This window comes from Podarcis vaucheri (assembly GCF_965113315.1).
Source record: "Podarcis vaucheri genome assembly, chromosome: 2".
NCBI classification, from domain to species: Eukaryota; Metazoa; Chordata; class Lepidosauria; order Squamata; family Lacertidae; genus Podarcis; species Podarcis vaucheri.
The window spans coordinates 8,241,811-8,263,395 of record NC_138760.1 but is presented as its reverse complement, the minus strand read 5'-3'; the positions used below and the strand labels follow the sequence as shown (position 1 = coordinate 8,263,395).

General features: G+C 47.7%; 2 protein-coding genes across 3 annotated transcripts in view; both read right to left on the bottom strand.

The window, feature by feature from the left end:
* The window catches only part of TFCP2 (transcription factor CP2), a 46,386-nt gene extending 40,752 nt beyond the window's left edge, over positions 1-5,634 (bottom strand). The window contains exon 1 of the mRNA XM_082205914.1: positions 4,878-5,634. Coding sequence (XP_082062040.1) covers positions 4,878-4,999 — 122 coding nt within the window. The 5' untranslated portion in view covers positions 5,000-5,634. The remainder of the gene's footprint in view (positions 1-4,877) is intronic.
* Positions 5,635-9,824: 4,190 nt separating this feature from the next.
* Positions 9,825-21,585, bottom strand: part of POU6F1 (POU class 6 homeobox 1) — a 46,897-nt gene continuing 35,136 nt past the window's right edge. For both annotated transcript variants that reach the window (XM_082205705.1, XM_082205706.1), the window contains exons 5-11: positions 21,006-21,231; positions 18,824-19,062; positions 16,781-16,909; positions 15,953-16,180; positions 14,030-14,168; positions 13,246-13,420; positions 9,825-10,758 (exon numbers count right to left, since the gene is read on the bottom strand). In XM_082205705.1, coding sequence (XP_082061831.1) covers positions 10,413-10,758; positions 13,246-13,420; positions 14,030-14,168; positions 15,953-16,180; positions 16,781-16,909; positions 18,824-19,062; positions 21,006-21,231 — 1,482 coding nt within the window. In that variant the 3' untranslated portion in view covers positions 9,825-10,412. The remainder of the gene's footprint in view (positions 10,759-13,245; positions 13,421-14,029; positions 14,169-15,952; positions 16,181-16,780; positions 16,910-18,823; positions 19,063-21,005; positions 21,232-21,585) is intronic.

Below are 21,585 nucleotides of genomic sequence, written 5' to 3'. Positions count from 1 at the left end.
AAGCACAGCAGATTGCACAAGCAACTGATAAATAGCATACATTATTTGCAAAAGGAATACAGGCAGCATTTGAGAAATAGTTCTGTTTTTCACTGTTCCGAGAGTGCAGAAAACCAAAGTGTTGTATATCTAAATGTTTCTACAGGGGAATGTCATTCAACCCATCTAATATTCACACACACCCATTTTGTATACTTTCACTGACTGCATAGTTGGGCTCTCATGGGTACAAGGAGAAAGTCATTTTGCAAGTTTTTTTTTTTTTTGGGGGGGGGAGAAGCAAACAGAAATGCTTCCCTGCCACCCATGCCAGAAAAAGAAAAGCATTAATGATATAGTGCAGACTTTTGAAGGCAGCTGGAGTAGCTTCAGCCACCTCCACATATGTACAGTATTCCTACATCCACACAAATTCTAATTTTACTACCTCAAGCATCACTTTTAAAAACAACTCAAGAGTCACAAGCAGATTTCCAGAATTCATTAAGTGCTAAGTTACTGAAAGCTAGTCCCTGGGCTTTCACCTCTTTTATTACTCAGTTAATAAAAGCAAACTCCAAAATGCCTGATTTTAAGGAATAATTACCAAGTGGCAGATGGCATGCACCACAACCTGCCAATGTACCTTTAGAAACGGTAACTGTGCTGTAAGTGAAATTCCAGGTTCTTGAAGGCTCAGTCCCTCCTGAGTGTGTCAGCAGGTAAAGCAACACAATTAATTGCGTTGTACTGCTGGATTATATGATTGCATCAACATCACCAAGAGGAAATGTCACATTGGGAAATTAGTGCTCAGAGTGTTGTTATTTTTAATTTCCTTTCTACAATGTTTCTTTCTCCTTTGGGCAAATCTAAATAAAAGTGCCTATGTCACTGAAGATCAGCACTGGAAAGAACCTAAAAGCTGTCTAGTGTAACCCCATGTTATGGGATAGAATTGTCTACCCATCAGCCAACTGATCTATGCAATTTCAATGGTATGCAACAAATTACCGTATTTTTTGCTCTATAAGACTCACTTTTCCCCTCCTAAAAAGTAAGGGGAAATGTGTGTGCGTCTTATGGAGTGAATGCAGGCTGCGCAGCTATCCCAGAAGCCAGAACAGCAAGAGGGATCGCTGTGCAGTGAAAGCAGCAATCCCTCTTGCTGTTCTGGCTTCTGAGATTCAGAATATTTTTTTCCTTGTTTTCCTCTTCCAAAAACTAGGTGCATTTTGTGGTCTGGAGCGTCTTATAGAGTGAAAAATACGGTAACCCTCGCCAAAACAGTCAGCTGAAAAGTTGATTGCTCCCCATCCCCAACAAAGATGGAAGAGAATCTGAACAATTATTTAGCTTTCTGCTGAAACTAAACCAGAGCAGTATCTTTCAGAAAGATTTGGCTTGACCAGTTCACATTAAGGATTCATCACAACACCACCCTTACAATGTGACAGCACACTGTAATCAATGTGTCGAAAGACCCCGAGTCAAATAATGCCAAACCAAGGTTTACTTTCATGGAAGCAAACCCTGATAAGCCTCATGCCCACACACTGCCTCATCTACCCCTACACTCTCCAGTCTCGGACTTCAAAATATGGCTTAGCAGCAACTTTCTGGAAGCTAGCATTTATCCGGGCTTGTAGCAAGCACGGACCTTAGCCTGGCTGTTCATTCAAAGAGGCAAATTGTGGTTTGACAGTAAATCATGATTGGAAGTCTGGAACCACTGCTCAATGGGGAAGAGACAGTGTCAGAGTTAAGGACTCCTCAGGGCTCCTTCTTGGAAGCCAGGACCAAAATGGGAGGAATTCAACACCACACTGAGGCAGATGTTCTGTCAGTGCAATCAACTGCACTGAAACATTCACCCTTCTCACCCCATGTGATGCTCTAGGGCAGCCTTTCTCAACCTTGGGTTCCCAGATGTTGATGGACTACAACTCCCATCATTCATAGCCAGCAGGGGCAGCAATCAGGAATGATGGGAGTGGTAGTCCAACCGCATCTGGGAACCCAAAGCTGAGAAAGACTGCTCTAGGGGTTCTCTTCTCCCCCTCTGAGCCAACTTCAGGGAGCAAGCGGTGGGGGGCAAGCCCCGTTGCACTAGCAGACGTTGTTGTGCAGGCTTCCGCTAGCGGGACTAATTAGCTGAATCTGGCTCATTAAGTTTGAACAGGCTTAGTATCAGAAGGCATTTTTAAAGACATTTTCAGTAAAGCAGTTTCCGTATTCTGCCTCCTTCAGGAGCTGTGAAGCAGCAGCCAGGAAAGAGCTGTAAAAGTATACCTACCCAACCTCTGAGGCAGCTTTATTTCTGAAGTTAAGCCAGCATACATGTAACCATTCTAAAGTATATGCTGACATCAATCAATCAATCAATCAATCAGATGCAGATTGTGAAGATCACCCCCTGTTTCTATGTAGCTAACTATCGGAGAATACTCCACTGAGGAGAGGTAGTTCTGCATCTAGAGTGACTGAACAAGAGGAATCGCATAAGGCAGACACAGGACATGAATTACTTAGCTTCAGGGGAATCTAAAAAGCAGCCTTCACCATGTGTAGGCTTTGGGGACTCAATTCTCTTGGTATACTAATGGACCCTAGTAACTGTTTAAAGGTAAAAAAAGCACTTCAGGAAAGTCCCAAATGTGCTCAGTCAGAATGAGGGCAGCTGCCCTTACATCTAATAGCTACACCTGACTACTTCTTCCCACCCACACAGAGGTAGTTATTGAAAACAAGCTTAAAGCTTCAATAATCCACATAAAAGTGGCATTGGATTCATTCTCACTGAACAGCAGATCCAGGGCACTAGTGTACAGAGCTCAAAAAATGCAACAAAAGCAACCCAAGAGATGGAGGGAAGGTTGTAATGTTTGGAGCTAATTTTTAGTTCAGAAAAAAAGCAAGGCGGGTATCAAGAACATTATAGGAGTGTTTAAAATTATGCACGGCATAAGGAAAGTGGATAGGCAGGACTTCTCTCACAATAATAGAAGTTGGGGACACTTGGTTTCAAGAAAGATGCGAGGACAGATTTATTCACATGGAAACTAGCTAAACTGCGGCATTTGCTATCATAAAATCCAGTGATGGTCACCACACTGGATAGCTTGAAAAGGAGATCAAACTAATTCACGAAGGGTAAGTCTATCAATGTCTACTAGTCATATATCCTGATATGCCCCATGGAGGACCTCAAGGTCCATAAATAGCAACACCCTAGAGGTCCCGGGCCCTAAGGAAGTCAATTAGCCTCAACCAGAGCCAGGGCCTTCTCAACACTGGCTCCATCCTGGTGGAACGCTCTGTCTCATGAGACCAGGGCCCTGAGGATCTGATTTCTTTCCGCAGGGCCTGTAAGACAGAGTTGTTCCGCCTGGCCTTTGGCTTGGAATCAATTTGATTCCCTCCCCCTCTTTCTTTTTTTTCTTTCTCCTTCTGTGTTGGAACTCCTATTTGGGGACTTCCCTGGCTTTTTTCTGGCCCATGTAGGACCAGTCTGGATAGTTAGCCTTGGTGAAGACTTGATCTTTTTATCCCCAACAAAGTTTTTGATTTGAGTTCCACTAAAATGAGGTTGCATTTTAATGTTTTGTTTTAATTTCGTTTTTTAAGCTGTATTCTAATCAATTGTTTTTATATTTGGTGTTAGCCGCCCTGAGCCCGGTCTTGGCTGGGGAGGGCGGGGTATAAATAAAATTTATTATTATTATAGTCATTATGGTTAGCTCCAGTATTAAGAGGTTTGCCTCAAGTACCAGCAGCTGCCGATCTCAACCAGATTACCATTTCCCTCAGGTGCTGCTCCTGGGTTTCCCAGAGGCATCTGGCTGGCCGCTGTGATGACACCATGTTCAACTAGATAGGCCTTTCATCTGATCTAGCAGTGTTCCTATGATGTCTATGTCTGCTTCCTCCATCCATTATCAAATAGCAGCAGGTGACCAACACAAAAACATGTGATCTGCCCTATCCTTCCTTTTATGAAGCAGTCTATCCAAGATGGCAGCCTGAATGGCTGCATCTTACTCGCAAGAAAGAAAAATTGTGGAAGTCAGATTCAGAAAGTCGGCCATAAATACAGTATGGTTAGATGCATTCTGAAATCAAACTAGGTGTCCCAGCAAGTTATGCAGTGAAAGCAAGAAAATTACATTTTGATGACATGAATGTGAACAGTTACTTCGGGAAGTAATAGCAGGCTCTACTTTACAGTTTCCTAAAAAGCACTTGTTTTAAACAATCCTACTGCTATGAAGAAAAATCCCGGGCAAAGCTGTACAACATAATCACTCTAAATAAGGTGCAAATTTGATGTTCATTACCAAGTTTTAATTCTTACAGTACTGATTAATGCAAGACCAACATGTTAGGAATCAAACTATTTGGGATAAAAGTATGATCAACTCAAGATCAAGCTTAACCTTGCTACTAGATTGACACATGCACAGCTTATTATGACAGTCTTACCATCTATGGATTTATCTATTTTACAACTTGGTAAAACTGTGCTTGTGTTGCACACCCCAGTTTCATTCAGCAAGCTACAGCAAGTTATGGGGATGTGTAGCTTGCATGACAGATTAATGTCCCCCCACAATTTTAGAGGAAGACATGACAACATACAGTATTTTCATAATACACCCTCCTTACAAGAGGACATCACATGGTGCAAGCAGGAAGCAGCGGCTCATAGGATACTGGACCAAAAGTAACATGAGATGCCATTTGGTTCAATTACACTCCGGGCACCAGACACAGAGACGAAAAGTGACACATGCCAGTTCAGCCTTCCCAAATAAATATTTCAGAACTCAGCCCTTCGAGGAGCTCCATCAATCAGATGGGTATCCTTCCAAAAAGTCAGAGCAACTTCCCTTCCTTACCTCATGCTGTAGGCACCAGCGCCCAGCTCCTGGCCAATTCCTGAGAGGCTGGCATCGAAGTCCTGAACCAGGCCGGACTCGATAACTTCGTCCGCGAGGGGCAGCTTCAGAGCCCAAGCCATCTTTGCACAGCACCTCGGGGGGGCTGACTAGCCTCGGGCAAGGAGAGAAAGTGGGGTGGGGGCGCTCCTCCAGGAAGACTCACATGCACGCCAGGATGGCCACGGGCAGCTTTCCAGGCACCATTACCTATCCCAAAGAGCCTCCCCTTCAGACGAACACCGGCCACGTGGAGGGGAACCCCAACGGCCAAACGCCCATCCTCTTGAGGGGTGGGGGCAGCCCTGCTTAGCCCCCCTCCCACACGTCTTTGCAAAACAACCCCCAAGCCTGCACCCCTTTGGGCTGCTAGGGACCCCCCCCCAGCTACGTTTCCTCACGTGGGAAGGGTAGAGGCAAGCAGGTTTCAGGGAGCGCGAGTGAGGGAGAAGTCTTGGGCCCCCCAAACTCGACCCCCCTCAGCGACCCCAACTGTGGGTAACAACCCGCGCCTACTCCGTGTCGCCTCACAACGACCCCCTTCCAGAAGAGGGTCTCTCTCCCCACAGCCGCCGCCACCACGTGGAGCCAAACACGCCCTCCGGCTCCCGCCGCCCGAGGACGCGGGAGAAGCCCAAGCGGCTCCCTCAGCCGGCGCTTTCCCGTGAGGCAGGCGCCCCCTCAGCCCCACACGGCGGAGCCCGGCCGCCCTCGCTCGCCGCCGCCGGTGGCTCCCTCCCCGCCTAGCCCGCGCGCGCGAGGAAGCTGCCCAGCCGAGCCGCGCTCGCTCCCGCCGCCGCCGCCAGCCCCGAGGCCTCCTCCAACATGGAGGCGGCAGGAGGGAGATAAAGAGACAGACAGACAGAGAGAGAGAAAGGCAAGACAACTCCGCTAACACACGCAGAAGCCCGGCCGGGCAAGCGCCCCGCCCCGTAGCCAACCGCGGCCCTCCTCCCTGCCCACTCCTCCACTCAGCCAATCGCAGGGCGGGAGCGAGGAGGCCTCTCTCGACCCATAGGCCGAGTCGCGGAAAGGGGCGGGGCCTCGAAGGTGGTTATTTGGGTGCCCGGCGCAGAAGCGTGGGTGAGAGGAGCGGGGCTTAGTCCGCGCTTGCGTGCGTTGGGAGTGAGAGAGGGGCCTAGGTGCGCGCGTGCGCGCTGGGTTCCCGCTCCCCCTCGTGGCACCCTTTAAATGCTGGGGCGGGCGAGGTGCAGCGCGGTTGTGCTGACCGAGTCCGGGATGCGCAGGGCCTGAACCTGCTTGCGCACTTACTCGGAAGACAGCCCCATGGTGTTCATTGCGGGGTTTATTTTTTTAAAATTAGAATAACAGAATTGTAAAGTTGGAAGGGATCCCGGAAGTCATCTGGGCCAACCCCCTGCAGTGCAGGAATCATAACACATGGTCTCCCATCCAACTTGAAACCATATCGGACCCTGCTTAGCTTTGCAAATGCACTAGCAGTTTTATTGCTGCACCACTAATTATTTCCCAAGGTACACCTAAATCTGCAACCTTGACCCCACTTATCTGGGAATGTGCATCATCCAAATTCAGTTTAGTTATTATCAGTTCCGGGCATATATATGTAAGTAAACCATATTTAATAAAGACACCACAGTCTCCGCTGTGCCTCCTCTGCAAAAGGAAACATGAACCCTGGGTGAGTGCCTGGAACCTGTGAATTCTCACCCTGCTTGCAGATTGGGGTCGCATGCAAAACAAAAGTATCTTCCCACACCTGACTAAGGGATCAAAGAAGGCATCTGGTCTGGCGAGAGGATCGCTTTATTTCAGGCCTGTTCCTCCACAGGCCTCCTCCTATGTCCTAGATTACTCTCAACTATATGAACCTTCCTTCTGTATGCCTCCTCTCCTAGGATGCCTGGCTTCTGTGCTATTGGTCTCAGCAGGTTTAAGTCCAGGACTCCTATGTCTTCCTGTGGAGTAAGGGGGGCTGAGTAGACATGGCTGTTCCCTTTGGCCCCACGCTAATGGAGTTCAGAGGAACAGCCTCAAGAGAGCCTCTGCCAGGGAAGTTGTATCTGAAGAAGTGTGCATGCACACGAAAGCTCATACCAAGAACTAACTTAGTTGGTCTTTAAGGTGCTACTGGAAGGAATTTTTTTTTTATTTTTTTTTTATTTTGACTATGGCAGACCAACACAGCTACCTATCTACATCTGCCAGGGAAGTAAGAGAAAAGCCTTTTATTGGCACACAGGAACATCCCCCCCCCCCCATAGAGGGCTAGCTAATTTAGTCTGTTTCTCTGCTCCCTTGAAAGTATTTTAATGATTGGGCACCTCCTTGAATAAGTGTAGATCTTGTCAGCTTGTTATCTATTATTGCCTGATGCTGCCACCTACTGATTGTAGCTGCCTTGTCTCCACTTCCCACAGGGAAGAAAAGGCAGTGGCGGCAGGGGGAGAACTAGTTCGTTATGGAGAACAAATGCATTAAATACTGAGATTCAGAGAAAGCTTCCAAAAACACAGTTTCAAGAGTGTGCTATGGATGTAGCAGTTGTGTTCTTCAGCTCTTCTTCAGTTACAAGGACACAATGTGCTTTGAAGACAGGCTCTCACATCCTATCAACCTCAACTCATGTTGTTGTTGTTTAGTCGTTTAGTGGTGTCCGACTCTTCGTGACCCCCTGGACCAGAGCACGCCAGGCACTCCTGTCTTCCACTGCCTCCCGGAGTTTGGCCAAACTCATGCTGGTAGCTTCGAGAACACTGTCCAACCATTTCATCCTCTGTCGTCCCCTTCTCCTTGTGCCCCCAATCTTTCCCAAAATCAGGGTCTTTTCCAGGGAGTCTTCTCTTCTCATGAGGTGGCCAAAGTATTGGAGCCTCAGCTTCAGGATCTGTCCTTCCAGTGAGCACTCAGGGCTGATTTCCTTCAGAATGGATGCGTTTGATCTTCTTGCAGTCCATGGGACTGCGAATAGCTGTGCTTTACATGGGTCAAGGTTTTTTCCCCTTCATGGATCACTGCCATGTTGTGGCGAAGGGGCTTGACAAACTCAGAGAAGCTATGAGCTATGCCGTGCAGGGCCACCCAAGATGGACAGGTCATAGCGGAGAGTTTTGACGAAACGTGATCCACCTGGAGCAGGAACCAGCAAGCCACTCCAGTATCCCTGCCAAGAAAACTCCATGGACAAAGACAACAGGCATATAAAACCTTGACTCATGTAAAGCACAGCTATTCTCCACAAGCAACCCCTGCGTGTACAGGACTGAATACAGTCCTGGCAATGGAAAAGCAGAACATACAGCATAAGATCAGTCCAAAATGTCAGCATTCAAGTCTCTGGGAAGCTTACAAGCATGGAATATTTGTGACAGCTCTTCATGCCTGCAGCTCCAGGTGTTCAGAGGCAGGGCCAGTTCTTGGGAAAGGTGCACACCGTGGGCACCCTTCCTGAATGAATCCACCTTCTCTAGCTCCAACCCATTCATCTTCCCAGTTTGCCCACTCTGCAGGTTTCGGGTTCAGTTCCAGGAGACACAACTGAATAATGCCTTGCTTCCGTTTGAGACGGGATGAAGAATGACCGAGGCATGCTTGAAAGCATATTCTCTAACCCAGCGTCTGTGTCAATGAGCGCTGGGTCCAGGGTCAAATCTTGATTGATGACATGCCTGCATATATCAATTCCCTGCCAACCATGCGCAGCTGCCACATGCAGACTGAATGCTGCACACGCTGGCAAATGGTCAAAACGCAAATGTCGGCACTGGCAGCGCCGCAGGATGCAACCTGCTGGCTTTGAGCAGGGCCTCATCCTGGGAGATGGCCCTCAATGGTCTCCTTTGCTGATTCAGGCTCTCATCTAAGAGAGGCAGAGAAACCCATGCAGCCAGCCCACAAGCCCCTTCTTATACTGTGCAATTGAAGAAGCCACCCTTTACTTTTAAAAGCAGAAGGTGAGCAAAGGAGGACGATCTTGAAAACTCCTGGTTCGGGGGGAGGTGGGAAGAAAAAAAGGGATTCGTGATCCAACATGTGAAGATTAACTTTGCTTCAAAGTTTTGATTACAGTGGTACCTCGGGTTACATACGCTTCAGGTTACAGATGCTTCAGGTTACACACGCCGCTAAGCCAGAAATAGTGCTTCAGGTTAAGAACTTTGCTTCAGGATAAGAACAGAAAGCATGCTCTGGCGGCGCGGCGGCAGCAGGAGGCCCCATTAGCTAAAGTGGTGCTTCAGGTTAAGAACAGTTTCAGGTTAAGAACGGACCTCCGGAACGAATTAAGTACTTAACCCGAGGTACCACTGTATTATCATTTGTGTATGAGCCACATTCCAAATCAAGGATTCAGCCTTACTCCAACAGCCATGATCACTTCTGTGTGGAAGATGGCATTTGACACCATACTTTGCAGCGCACTGTGTACGTCAAACAAGCCGTCATGCACATCCCTTGGTTTTTATGTGTCTTCTCTGCTGCCGGGCTTGTGGTGCTAGAGGAAGACAAGGCAGCCTCAGCCAGTCCCTTTGCCCAGATCCCACTTGACAAGGATTTAGAACCAAGATCATCTGCCCAGGAAGTTAGACAGCCTAGAAGTGTCCCAGTTTGGGAAGTCGTGCTCTACAAAGGTCTGCCTTTCCTCGCCTAGAGTCTCCTTGCAATTCCAAAAGGCACCTGTGTTTGATGCTACTGGCATTTGTCACCACCCCAGTGCTGAAGTGTGGTTCCCACAGAACACAAGGGCAGGAGAAAGGTACCTGAACCCTGCCTCCCTCTCCCTTCCCAGCATGACTTTGGAGGAGCTGATATGAACCCGTTCAGCAAATCACGTCTGTAATCGCCAAAACTGTCACTTTTTAAAACAACGTTAGCAACAACAGCAGCAGACCCAGGGGACTTAAAGCGGACTACTACTACTAATAATAATTTTCTTCAGTGAATAAAAAGTCTTTTAGTTTAATAGTGCTCTGTATAATAATAATAATATTCACAAGAAAAAGGAGATATAAATTATGCCACTATTCTGCGCAGATGTTGTTAAACTGGGCCTGTTACCAGATATGAAGAGATAAAAGTGTCCATGAAAATAGGTTGAAGTGAAATAGGGTTTCACACATTCTCCTTGAAATGAAACAGGAATTTCTGGTGGGTGCTATTCTGCTGCCATCCCTAACGCTATCTTTTTTAAAAAACAAAAAACACAGGAAGTCCTTCAGAAAACCAAAACCCTGATAATGTTTTGTCTGACACAGAAAGAAGCTAAATGCGTATGTATTCCTAAAACCCTTCACAGCTCCAGTACAACACTCAGGAAGGAAGGACACGGCTGACATTTACACGATTTGGGTCATGTGAGGGGTGGGGAAAGGACACATTGAAACCAGAGGAAACTCCGTATCTCACTCCTTCCGCTCCAGTCTTTACTGTCAAAAGGGTCAGCAGGTGCAGGGAAATATTCACCACAAGGTGCTCACAGCAGCAACGCACAGGGTACGCAAGAGCCTTGACGCCAGATCAAGGGATCTGGAAGACGTTGAGTTTGCTGGTGTTTTTGAGAGTCTGTCGCCGGTTGCAGAACCAGACCCGGACCACCTCCCGGTCGTAGTTGAGCTCCTTGGCGATCTCCGTGATCTCCTGGCCCGTGGGCAGGGCGTTCTTCTCAAAGTAGGCGTTGAGGGCCTCGATGGCCTGCGGCGTGAAAGACGTGCGGCGCTTGCGCTTCTTGGACGGCTCGCCGCCCACAAACTCCATCAGGTTCTGCTGGCCTTCCTGGTTCCGCAGCTCTGCCTCGCTCAGCCACTTCTCCAGCACGGGCTTCAGCTTCTGGGCGCTCTTGGGAGTGATGTCCAACTTTTCGAACCTGGAAAGCCAGCAAAGGACCATTGAGGAGCACTGAGAGTTCCTACGGAAACCTGAACTAAAGGCTAACAAGATGCTAAAGGTCCCATCATGAGTCCCTCTGGTGTCTCAGTAGTAGGGCTGGGAATGTCCCCTGTCTGAAACCTTGCAGAGCTGCTGCCAGTCAGTGTAAAGGTAAAGGGACCCCTGACCATTAGGTCCAGTCGTGACCAACTCTGGGGTTGCGGTGCTCATCTCGCTTTATTGGCTAAGGGAGCCAGCATACAGCTTCCAGGTCATGTGGCCAGCATGACTAAGCCGCTTCTGGCGAACCAGAGCAGCACACGGAAACACCGTTTACCTTCCCTCTGGAGCGATACCTATTTATCTACTTGCACTTTGACGTGCTTTTCGAACTGCTAGGTAGGCAGGAGCAGGGACCGGTCAACGGGAGCTCACCCCGTGGCGGGGATTCGAACCACCGACCTTCTGATCGGCAAGTCCTAGGCTCTGTGGTTTAACCCACAGTGCCACCCGCGTCCCTGCCAGTCCGTGTAGACAGTACTGAGTTTGGTGGGCCAAATGGTCTGACTCAGTAGAAGGCAGCTTCCTATGCAACTGGCTAGGCTCTTCCCCTCCATTATGGGGCATCAACCCTTTAGCCCAGAGCAGAACTCAAAATGGGAATATTTTGTTAAAGTGGGGGGGGATGTTATGGCCATCTGATGGTCTGACAAGTTTGCCAGTACCATTTGGGGACTTCCCATCAAGATGGTGCCAAGTTGGGTGTGCTCAGCTGAGTTCCACAGACTATTTTTTAGTGGTTTGACTGGGATTGCTTGTTGGTTTCTTGGTTTCTCTTTTATTAGGGGTTAGGCTCTTTTATGTGCCCCCTCAACCCCCAGGGGCCGGCATCATAAATCAGTTTTAAGGGAGCCTTGCAGCAACCCCCACCCCCGGCATCCTTGACTCATTTTAAAGACTTTAAAACATTTCTTAACCTATTAAATCTTTATAAATTTTAACCTTTCAACTCCCCAAATCCTTTAAAATATTCTTAAATACAGTGGTGCCCCGCAAGACGAATGCCTCGCAAGACAAAAAAACTCGCTAGACGAAAAGGTTTTTGGTTTTTTGAGCTGCTTCGCAAGACGAATTTCCCTATGGGCTTGCTTCGTAAGACGGAAACGTCTTGCAAGTTTGTTTCCTTTTTCTTAACACCGCTAATACAGTTGCGACTTGACTTCAAGGAGCAACTCATAGAACGCGGTGTGGTAGCCTTTTTTTGAGGTTTTTTAAGACTTTGGTGATTTTTGAAGCTTTTCCAAAACTTTCCCGACACCGTGCTTCACAAGACGAAAAAAATCGCAAGACGACAAAACTCGCGGAACGAATTAATTTCGTCTTGCGAGGCACCACTGTACTTTTCATGTTTAGTTTTACAATCAATTTAACTTTTCAAAGTTAGACTTCCTTCCCCCTCTTTCCGCGGTTCCTTAATTTTTAAAATATCTTCTGCATATCCAAATTAATTTAATTTGCTCATCTACTTTAAATATATACTCTTATGAAACGGCAGGTTACTACAATAATCCTGCTAACGTTTTTATCTGTTTGCAATTTATCTGTAAATATTCAGTAAACCAGTATAAATAAAGAATAAATGAAAACTCTTTCTCTCTATATATTTTTTCTTAAATACCTTCAAATACAGTGGCACCTTGGTTCTCAAATGCCTTGGTACTTAAACAACTTGGAACCCAAACACTGCAAATCCGGAAGTAAGTGTGTGAAATTTTTCCGGAAGCTGAGAGTGCTCCGTTTTGAGTGCCACACTTCCATTTTGAGTGTTACACTGAGGTCTGTCTGTTTTTGCTATTTATTTTGCATTTTTGTTTTTTGCGGCTTTTTGTTTTTGTTTTTGTGACTGTGTGGAACCTACAGTAGTTCAGCTACTGACTGATTGACTGATTGTGTGACTGTAGTACATTGTTTATTGCTTTCATTTTATGGATCAATGGTCTCGTTAGATAGTAACATTCATGTTAAATTGCTGTTTTAGGGGTTGTTTTTAAAAGTCTGGAACGGATTAATCCATTTTGCATTAGTTTCTATGGGAAAGCGCGCCTTGGTTTTGGAACGCTTTGGTTTTGGAAAGGACTTCCGGAACGGATTAACGGATTAAGTTTGAGAACCAAGGTACTACTGTACTTTTAAGGCTGGGGGAAGCCAATGAGGCTGGAGACAGAGGATGATTCAGTGTTCGTGGAGTGAATGGAAGACACATAGCCATCCGATGACTGGCCATTATTTGATGGGTTGCAAGCAGATTACCTTGAGATCCCACTGTTATATTTTAAGGGTGGATTCAAAGGGGCTGGGAAATAGGCAGGCACAGCATTTATTTCAAATGCCCAATACTGGATCCCATGACTGTGCGGCAACCATACAGACTCAGTGGAGATGTCATGGATGAAGGAGCCCTGGGGAACAGCAACATCCATCTCACCTGCATATGGCCGACTGGCTGTACGCGGGTCCTTCGGTAGCAGTCAACGCCTGCCCCACCTGCGTCTGCGTGAGACCCAGAGACAGGCGCCGGATCTTGAAGTTCTTGGCAAACTCTCTAATCTCCTCCAGGTTGATCCCGTCTTCGTCGCTTCCGCTGTTTGGAGGCTGAGGCTCTAAGAAGTAAAAAAATAAAAAATGGACCAGTAAGGAGGTGCAATTTATGCCCATGTCATGGTACATGGGGAAATCCTAACCCTATGCAGTCGCAGCTCCTGCAGCCAAGCACACAGCAAATGCTGTCCACTGCAGTTGGTGGAAGAGTGGAACACACACTTGGACACCTTACACCACAAAGCAGGAACCCAGGAGAAGAGCCTAAGAAGGGTGCTGCTGCTGCTGCTGCTGTTGTGTTGCAGCACCTAAAGGCTCATGCTTACAAGAGGCCTCTTCAGGCTCAGCAGCCTCTTCTTCAGGCTAAGAGAGTTGTGCAGGTGTCTTAATTTTTATTACATTCCTATCCCACCTTTCTTGCATCATGGAACCCAAGGCAACATCCCTGTGGTCCCCAGGTGGACACTGGCCAGATGCAGACTGGCCTAGCTTCAGCCCCGTGGGTTGCAATGCCTTCTCGCCACACAAATCGGGCACTTCCTGATTTCCAGAGGAAACTGCGGCTTGCGCACCCACCGCAGCCGGCCGTAAGGCTGGACCGTGAACCCCTTCCCATTACCAGCCACCCCTCCACCTGCCTCCAAAGCCAAAGGGGTCGCAGAGATGCTTACTGGAAACCAGCTGGCTGACAGTCGGAGTCTCTGAGCAGGTGATGGGGACAGGAGCAGAAGCTAGCTTGGATGCAGGGGGTGGGCTTGCAATGACTATGGTTGGCTGTGGCAGAGTTGGGGCGGGTTGAATTGGCTGGACCTGGCAAGGCAGCAAAAGAGAGTGACGTTAAGAAAGTGGTGTTGTTGCTTTTTATCAGAGACTGGGGTTTTTCATGAGCTGTGGGGCATGGCTTGATGAACAAACCTACCGTATTTTTTGCTCTATAAGACTCACTTTTTCCCTTCTAAAAAGTAAGGGGAAATGTGTGTGCATCTTATGGAGCGATTGCAGGCTGCGCAGCTATCACAGAAGCCAGAACAGCAAGAGGGATTGCTGCTTTCACTGCACAGCGAGCCCTCTTGCTGTTCTGGCTTCTGAGATTCAGAATATTTTTTTTCTTGTTTTCCTCCTCCAAAAACTAGGTGCGTCTTGTGGTCTGGTGCGTCTTATAGAGCAAAAAATATGGTAGTTAGCAAGGACCGTGTGCAGTCCTGGTGACTCAAGGAAGATCAAAAACACAATCGGAATCATGCAAACTAATATGCCTATCATTTGCTAATTTTGCCCAATGCATACTGCTTGAGCAAAAGCTATATTCCTCCACCTGGAAGCCCTGTCCCCTCGGATACAAATTAGAATGAAAGCGGATGTGATATAAACATATGTCACAGCAAGTCTCTGACCTGCAGGATGAACCCTGCATCTTCTCACTACTGAAACGGCAGTCAGGCAAATCAAAACATCAACTCAGCCAATAGTTTTGTCCCTTCCCTCAGGCTTCCAGAGGGGTAACCATCTTTCTTTTACTGTTCTGTCCTAGTGGTGTGGTTTTTTATTATTATTAAAAAAGAAACATTATTTAAAAACTGAAAATCTGTTCAAGGGACCTTGGGGTGGCGGTGGATATGTGCTTTTTAGTGACATCACAGGCAGCAGCCAATCAGTGCCATGCACATCTGCCTAGCAGAGTCTGTTTTTCCAGAGCTTGGTCTTGCGAAGAAAAGGTGCACTCAGTTCGAATGCAGTGAGGGTGTTGCTAAAGTGACCCACTGGTTCTAAAAAAACCGACGTCTGTCTTGACCCTGACTCAGGATGAGGTTATGTGAACCTGCCTCATGCTCACACGTTGCGTCAATGAATAACTGCAACACCCAGTGATGGCTAACACCATTGACTGGCCTGTACATATGAGTCATCACAGATTGACACAAACATTTATTCGTAGTGCCCTGATATTTGTAGTGCCTCAGATGACACTTTACAATGGAATCGTTTCATACATTTCAACCGCCAAGCCAACAAGAGTACAGTGGTGCCCCGCAAGACGAATGCCTCGCAAGACGGAAAACTCGGTAGACGAAAGGGTTTTCCGTTTTGGAGGTGCTTCGCAAAACGAATCTCCTATGGGCTTGCTTCGCAAGAGGAAAATGTCTTGCGAGTTCCTGCGGGGTTTTTTTCCTCCCCCCTTTTTCTAAGCCGCTAAGCCGCTTATCAGCTGATCCGATCAGCAGATAAGCCGCTAAAAGCCGCTAATAGCGCTAATCCGTTAATGGGCTTGCTTCGCAAGACAAAAAAACCGCTAGACGAAGAGAATCACAGAACGGATTCTTTTCGTCTTGCGAGGCACCACTGTACAGGTCACCAGAATCTCAAGCATCATTATTTAATTACCCACACCATAACACACTTCACTCAAGAGGGTCCTCCAGCCTCCTGAAAGGCTTTTTAACTCCTGTAAGTGGTTTTTAGGATCCAGTCCGATGTGTTCATTTCCTCCCCCCTTTATATGGGTGCCCCATGCATGCCCGCTTGCTATCCTTCTGCTGCAGAGTCCGCCAGTGGTTTCCCCTAAGAATCAGCTGTCCTTGCTAGCTGAAGCTCACCTCACTCTTTGCTGGAGTTTCTGGCGTGCTAGGTTTTCTAACAGCTGCCGCTGTCGCTGTCTGGATGGTGCTGCTAGCCAAGGTGGCAATGACCTGGCCTTGGGCATTCAAAAGCAGCTGCGGCGTCACTGCCTGCAGCTGTAGGTTCTGTGCCGGCAATGTAGCAGGGGCGGTGTTGGCTGTGGCAATTCCAGCTGGGTTCACCACCCACGGAAGAGTCCCAATGACCTGGAAGAGAGGAGAAGGAAAGATGCATCAGGGATGCAGTGCAAAGGTTCTCAAATCTCTCCCTCTCGCCTTTGCAGGGTTGGAGGACGGCAGGACAAAAGTGACAGTGCTATGAGAAACACACACAAAAAAGGGGGGGGAGTTTGCAGAATAGGGAGACTTTCAACCTCTCAAGGGCTGAGTCAAACTTGTGCACATTTACACATCATATTTCCCCCCTTATTGTGATGCTTTAAATGTGTGTTCAGAGCCGAAAATAGTTCAGCGTGGTTTAAAACAGAGAACAAAAATGTAAAGGTAAATGACTCCTGACAGTTAAGTCCAGTCGTGGACGACTCTGGCGTTGTGGTGCTAAACTCACTTTACTGGCTGAGGGAGCTGACGTTTGTCTGCAGACAGTTTTTCTGGGTCATGTGGCGAGCATGACTTAGCCACTTCTGGCGAAACCAGAGCAGCGCACGGAAACAACATTTAACTTCCCGCCAGAGAGGTACCTATTTATATACTTGCACTTAACACCCATTCCTGTGCCGCTTAGTAATGCAAGAGGTGCAGGTCTACTGTGGCTTTGATTGGGTTCTGGAGTCAAATGGCACTTACTTGTCCCTGAGCATTGGTCAGGATTTGTCCAGTTATCCCTTGCACACTAGGAATGGTGTTTGCAATTACTGGTGTAGCAGCCAGGGAGCTGAGGAGCTGAGTCTGGGCTCCCAGAGAAGCCGCACTGATCTGCAGGAGAAAACAGAAGCCAAGGATTGAATTACTCTGCATTCTCATTAACAGTGAGACTTATCTCTCTGCCTCAGCTGCCTCCCCTCCTTTTTCAGTATTGTGCATGTGATGTCCCAGTCTAAGCAATCCATTATTATGAAGCCCTTATCAAGAATACTGCGCATTCATGAAGAGGTCTGTTTGTATTGCAATCAGCCCCTGGCTTGCTGGCTGACCAGAGTAGCTGCCCTATCCATTATTACCACACTGAAAGCACAAAGCGACTTTAAAGTGTTGCTACCTGGAAGTTGCTACACCACTATTTCCAATGTGCTTTGTTCAAGGGCAAAGATGTTTTCTGGGTGCTGAAGTCACCCACTCTGAATTAAGACCAAAGAAGGGTTGTGATGGGCAGTTTATGTCAGAGATGCTGACAGACAGCTGGCTGGCCACTGTGAGACCAGGATCTGGTCTAGGTGGGTCAGTCTTTCTTATCGACATGGATTCTTGGGCTGATTCCAAGGATAGCTTTGCGCTAGTGCAGGGGTCGGCAAGGTTTATTTTGCCTGGGCCGGATCAGTCCCATGGAGATCCCTCTGTGGGTCGGGTCGCGCGTGTGTGCGCACCCACGATTTTCAGCATCTGCACGTGCGCAGATGCGATTTCCGGCATCTGCGTCGACGCGATTTCCGGTGCTGCGGAAGCAAGTCCCTGCCCTGGTTTAGCACAGTGCGTGAGTGGGCGGCTCGGTTCGGTGGCGGCTCGTGGGCCGGTCAAAGGACCTTCGCGGACCACTTCTGGCCCATGGGCTGTAGGTTGCTGACCCCTGCACTAGTGGAAAGTGCCTGTCCCAGCACAGTAGTGCAACCAGTTTTCACCAACTCCCACCCTCCTCCACTGAAGCCCTGTGTGCTACATCTCACACTGTTTCAGTGGCTCCCCCAAGACCCAGAAGCAACTGTGGATGCTGCAGCAACTGCTAACACAAAGTCTTTATTGATTGATTGATTGATTGATTGATTGATTGATTGTATACCACCCTATTGAGGAGATTTCACCCCTCCCATACCCAAGAATCTCATGACCATCTCCTGATGGTCTCTGCTGACTCCACAGAGAAGAGGAGGCGTGTCCTGCCTATTTACTTATTCTGCCCAGCAACATATCAATCATTGTGTGTGAGAGAGAGTCAGTCAGTCAGTGTATCGGAGAGAGTGAGAGTGTTAGAGATCCTAGAGATAAGATTGCTGCTAAGAGCAGCTGCAGACTCTCAGTGTAGCATTGCTTTATGCTCAGAATATTCAGCTCTGTATATAGTTTTGTATCATAGTTGTAGTTACAGAATAAAAGGAAGATATTCTACAGAGCTGCTCTCCGAGTGGTTTATACTCTGCAAGACTCTGCAAAACTCTGCTGCGCAACGACTGTATTATTGAGACAGTGAATCCGGTGCTCTCAGCTCTAAGCTGTGAGTCCACAGCACTGTGACCTGTTCCTGCGAGAAGGAGGTCTCTGGCGGTGCTACCCAGCTCGCCTAGCCCAGTCGGGGTTGAGGTACATGAGTCCAGTCGGCGCACTGGCTCTAGGGCGATGCTGACACCTATACCCGTAGGTCTCAGGGTGGTTCACAACATAGAATCACAATATAAAAAACCATTGGATACAACCCCATGGTATTTGTTCAGTATTTAAAGGAACCCCCCCAAAAGTTGCTGCTCATGTTTACAATGGAAGCATATAATGAAAGAACGTCCTCTCTGTAAACACCAGAAGACAGGTAGCCTTAGCGCTTAACTACATTTGACCTCTCCCCACTCCTTGCAGACCTCAGAGGAGATCGGAAGGATCTGTGGGACCATTGACAACTTGTCCCTCCTGCCCCCATCCCCAATCTTCTGAGCTAGTTCTTCAGCAATGATTCCAGCTCCTTACTATTCCAGGGTTAAAGGCAAATCCTGCTGGCTGAACTGTGATCTGGGTTGGCGTTTCCAAGGGCTTGGCGACAGGTGGTGTGGATGCTGCGGCCGGCTGCGGCAAAATGGCTGGCTGAGCCTGAGGCTGGAACACAGTCTGTGTTTGGGCTGGTGGCCGCGGCTGGACTGTTTGCTGCGCCTGGAGAGGCTGGGCTGGCTGCAAAGGGGCTTGTATTGCCGTGTTCAGCACTGCGGCAGCTGTGGGAGCAAGACAAGAACACTCAATATTGCCGCTATGCTTTGCCATTCTTTCTCCTGCCCTGTAAATCAAAACGGTCACATGGCTGGTTGCTTCAATCTGTGAAGTTACACCTCTACATCTAAGGCCGCGATCCTATACACACTTACGTGGAAGTAAGTCCCACTGAACACAGTGGGGCTTACTTTTGAGTACGCACGTATAGGATTGTGCTGTAAAGCAGGAAAGTGGTAAAGCTAAAGGAAAGAGCAGGTGTTTTATATCCAGACTGTTGCTGCTGCAGCTGCACAGGATTGAGATAAAAGATGAGATAGCATCTTTTATCATATCCAAATTAAGAATATGAAAGTTTGTGTGTTACACAGAAATCTGTATCACTGCATCTTCCTTGCTCTCCCCTACTGCAAGATAAAGCCAGGGCTTTCTGGAAGCCTCACAGTTGCTGTAGCAGCTGTCACAACTGATAGCCTCTACATCCACCAGGAGGCTTCAGATCACAGGCTCCTGTGTGAACAGGCCACCGGTGAAAAGATGTGCCTGCAGAAGTAATACTGCCGTGGCCATATTTTCTTCATTAAGCGTCCCTGCCTTCGTACCCTCTTCTCATTAATTGTTATTCTCATACATACAACTTGGGACCAGGGTATCTAAGAGACCACCTTGGCCATTTATCTGTGCAGGTAGTTGCACTCATCAGATGGGGCACTGCTGACAGCACCATGTGCCCGGAGGTACACCTAGGCTGTACTAGAAACCAGGCTTTTAGTGTTGCAGCTTCAGCTCCCTGGAATCAATTACCAGCCAAGATGAGACAGGGACCCAGCATCATGATGTTTAGGTGCTCAGTGAAGAGGTTTTAGTTTAAGAAGGTTTTCAGAATAAATTGCGTTATTGATCTTATAATTGTCTAAAACAGTTGTATTGTTTTTAGTACCCGTGTTTGTGTGTTTTATCCAGTTTTTACCTTGTACGCCATTCTGATGGCTTTTTAAAAATAATAATTTTTATTAGTTTTCAATTACAAGAAACCAAAATAAGCCTCATTTTATCCGTATCAAATCACAATACCAAATCAAATCTCAATTAATCAACTTTCCAAATGTATAATTTTGGTGGCCCCCCCGTGTGCTAGAATTACAGGTTTGATCATTTCTTTTCATTCTGCCCATTTTGATGGCATTAAGCTGTGAAGCAGACTGTAAATTGGTTAAATAAATAGATAAAACCACTGACTGGAACAACAGCCTCTCTTAAATGAAATGGGGGGGGGGGTTGGGAGACAAGAATGGAAACAGCTGCTCTGAAACTGACTAGACACACTGCACTGTAATCTACTGAACATGCTCAGGGACTGCTACTGAATTTGCTGCGTACCTGGCCGGGGGCCGCTTTGATGGAGGCCCTCAGCTCCCAGGGGATCCCTCATTCATTTCAGAAGAGGTAACAGATATGAAAATGTTATCTAGTTTGCTCACTAAAACTAGCAGATGAACTCATCAACGGGATGCTCCAGAGTGTGGATCAGAGCAATGGTCACTAATATACAGTAAAAAAGCACTAGCCCATAGACTACAACTCCCATCAGCCCCTACCAGTATAGCTAATGGGAAAGGATGATGGGAGCTGTAGTCAAACGACATCTGGAAGGGCATGACTTTGGTTGCAACCCTGCTGCAAAACACGCTTCACACCCTTCCTTCTAAGATAATGGAAATGGAAATATTGCCAATGGCTCTTTTTAAACTACCCCCCCCTTCCACACTGTGTTCTTTTAAACTAACCCCCTGCTCCTCCACCTTCTGTTTACTCCTAAAGCAATACTGCGTTCCCTAAAGAACGCAAAGTACTTCTGGGCCTCCGCAGAGCAAGGGGGCTTCTGGTCCTGCACAAGAACTGAATGGTCACTGTCACAAGGAGAGACCCTCTAAGAAGCTGTTGTTACCTTGCAAATTGGCTATAGGTGATTTGAAAATTCCCCCAGTAGTAGAGGCAGCCGTCAGTCCTGGGAGGGCAGCAACCGTTGCTGCAGGAAATGTCCATACAGCCAGCCCCTGCTGACTTGCCACTTGACCTGCAATACTGATGGGGATAAGAAGAGGTTGAGTAACTGCCCCTGCTGGAACCATAACGCCTGTCACAACTGTTGCTAAGTTTTCCTGAGTCAAGACCTGCAAAAGTAAACAAGATTTAAAAAAGAAAAGGGAAAAAAGAAATCAACGCCACTGCAGACAGCATCAGCGCAGCAGCAGCAGCCACGTTAGCAAGCCCACAAGAGGCCCAGCCCAGCCAGGAGACGCCTGCCTGAGTTGTGCTGTGTGCGGCTTTCTGCCCCGTGCCAGCAGCTGGGCAGACCCAGCTCTGTGGCACTCAGGTGGGGGCGGGTTGCAAAGTCAACGTTAGAGCGAGATGGGGACATTTTCACAGCCCTGACAAATTGCTCTAGGCTGCATCTTTTATCAGCTCCCCTGCCCTCCCCCCACCCACCCAAAGCACAATGCCTTGTAGCAATCACAGTAAAGTGC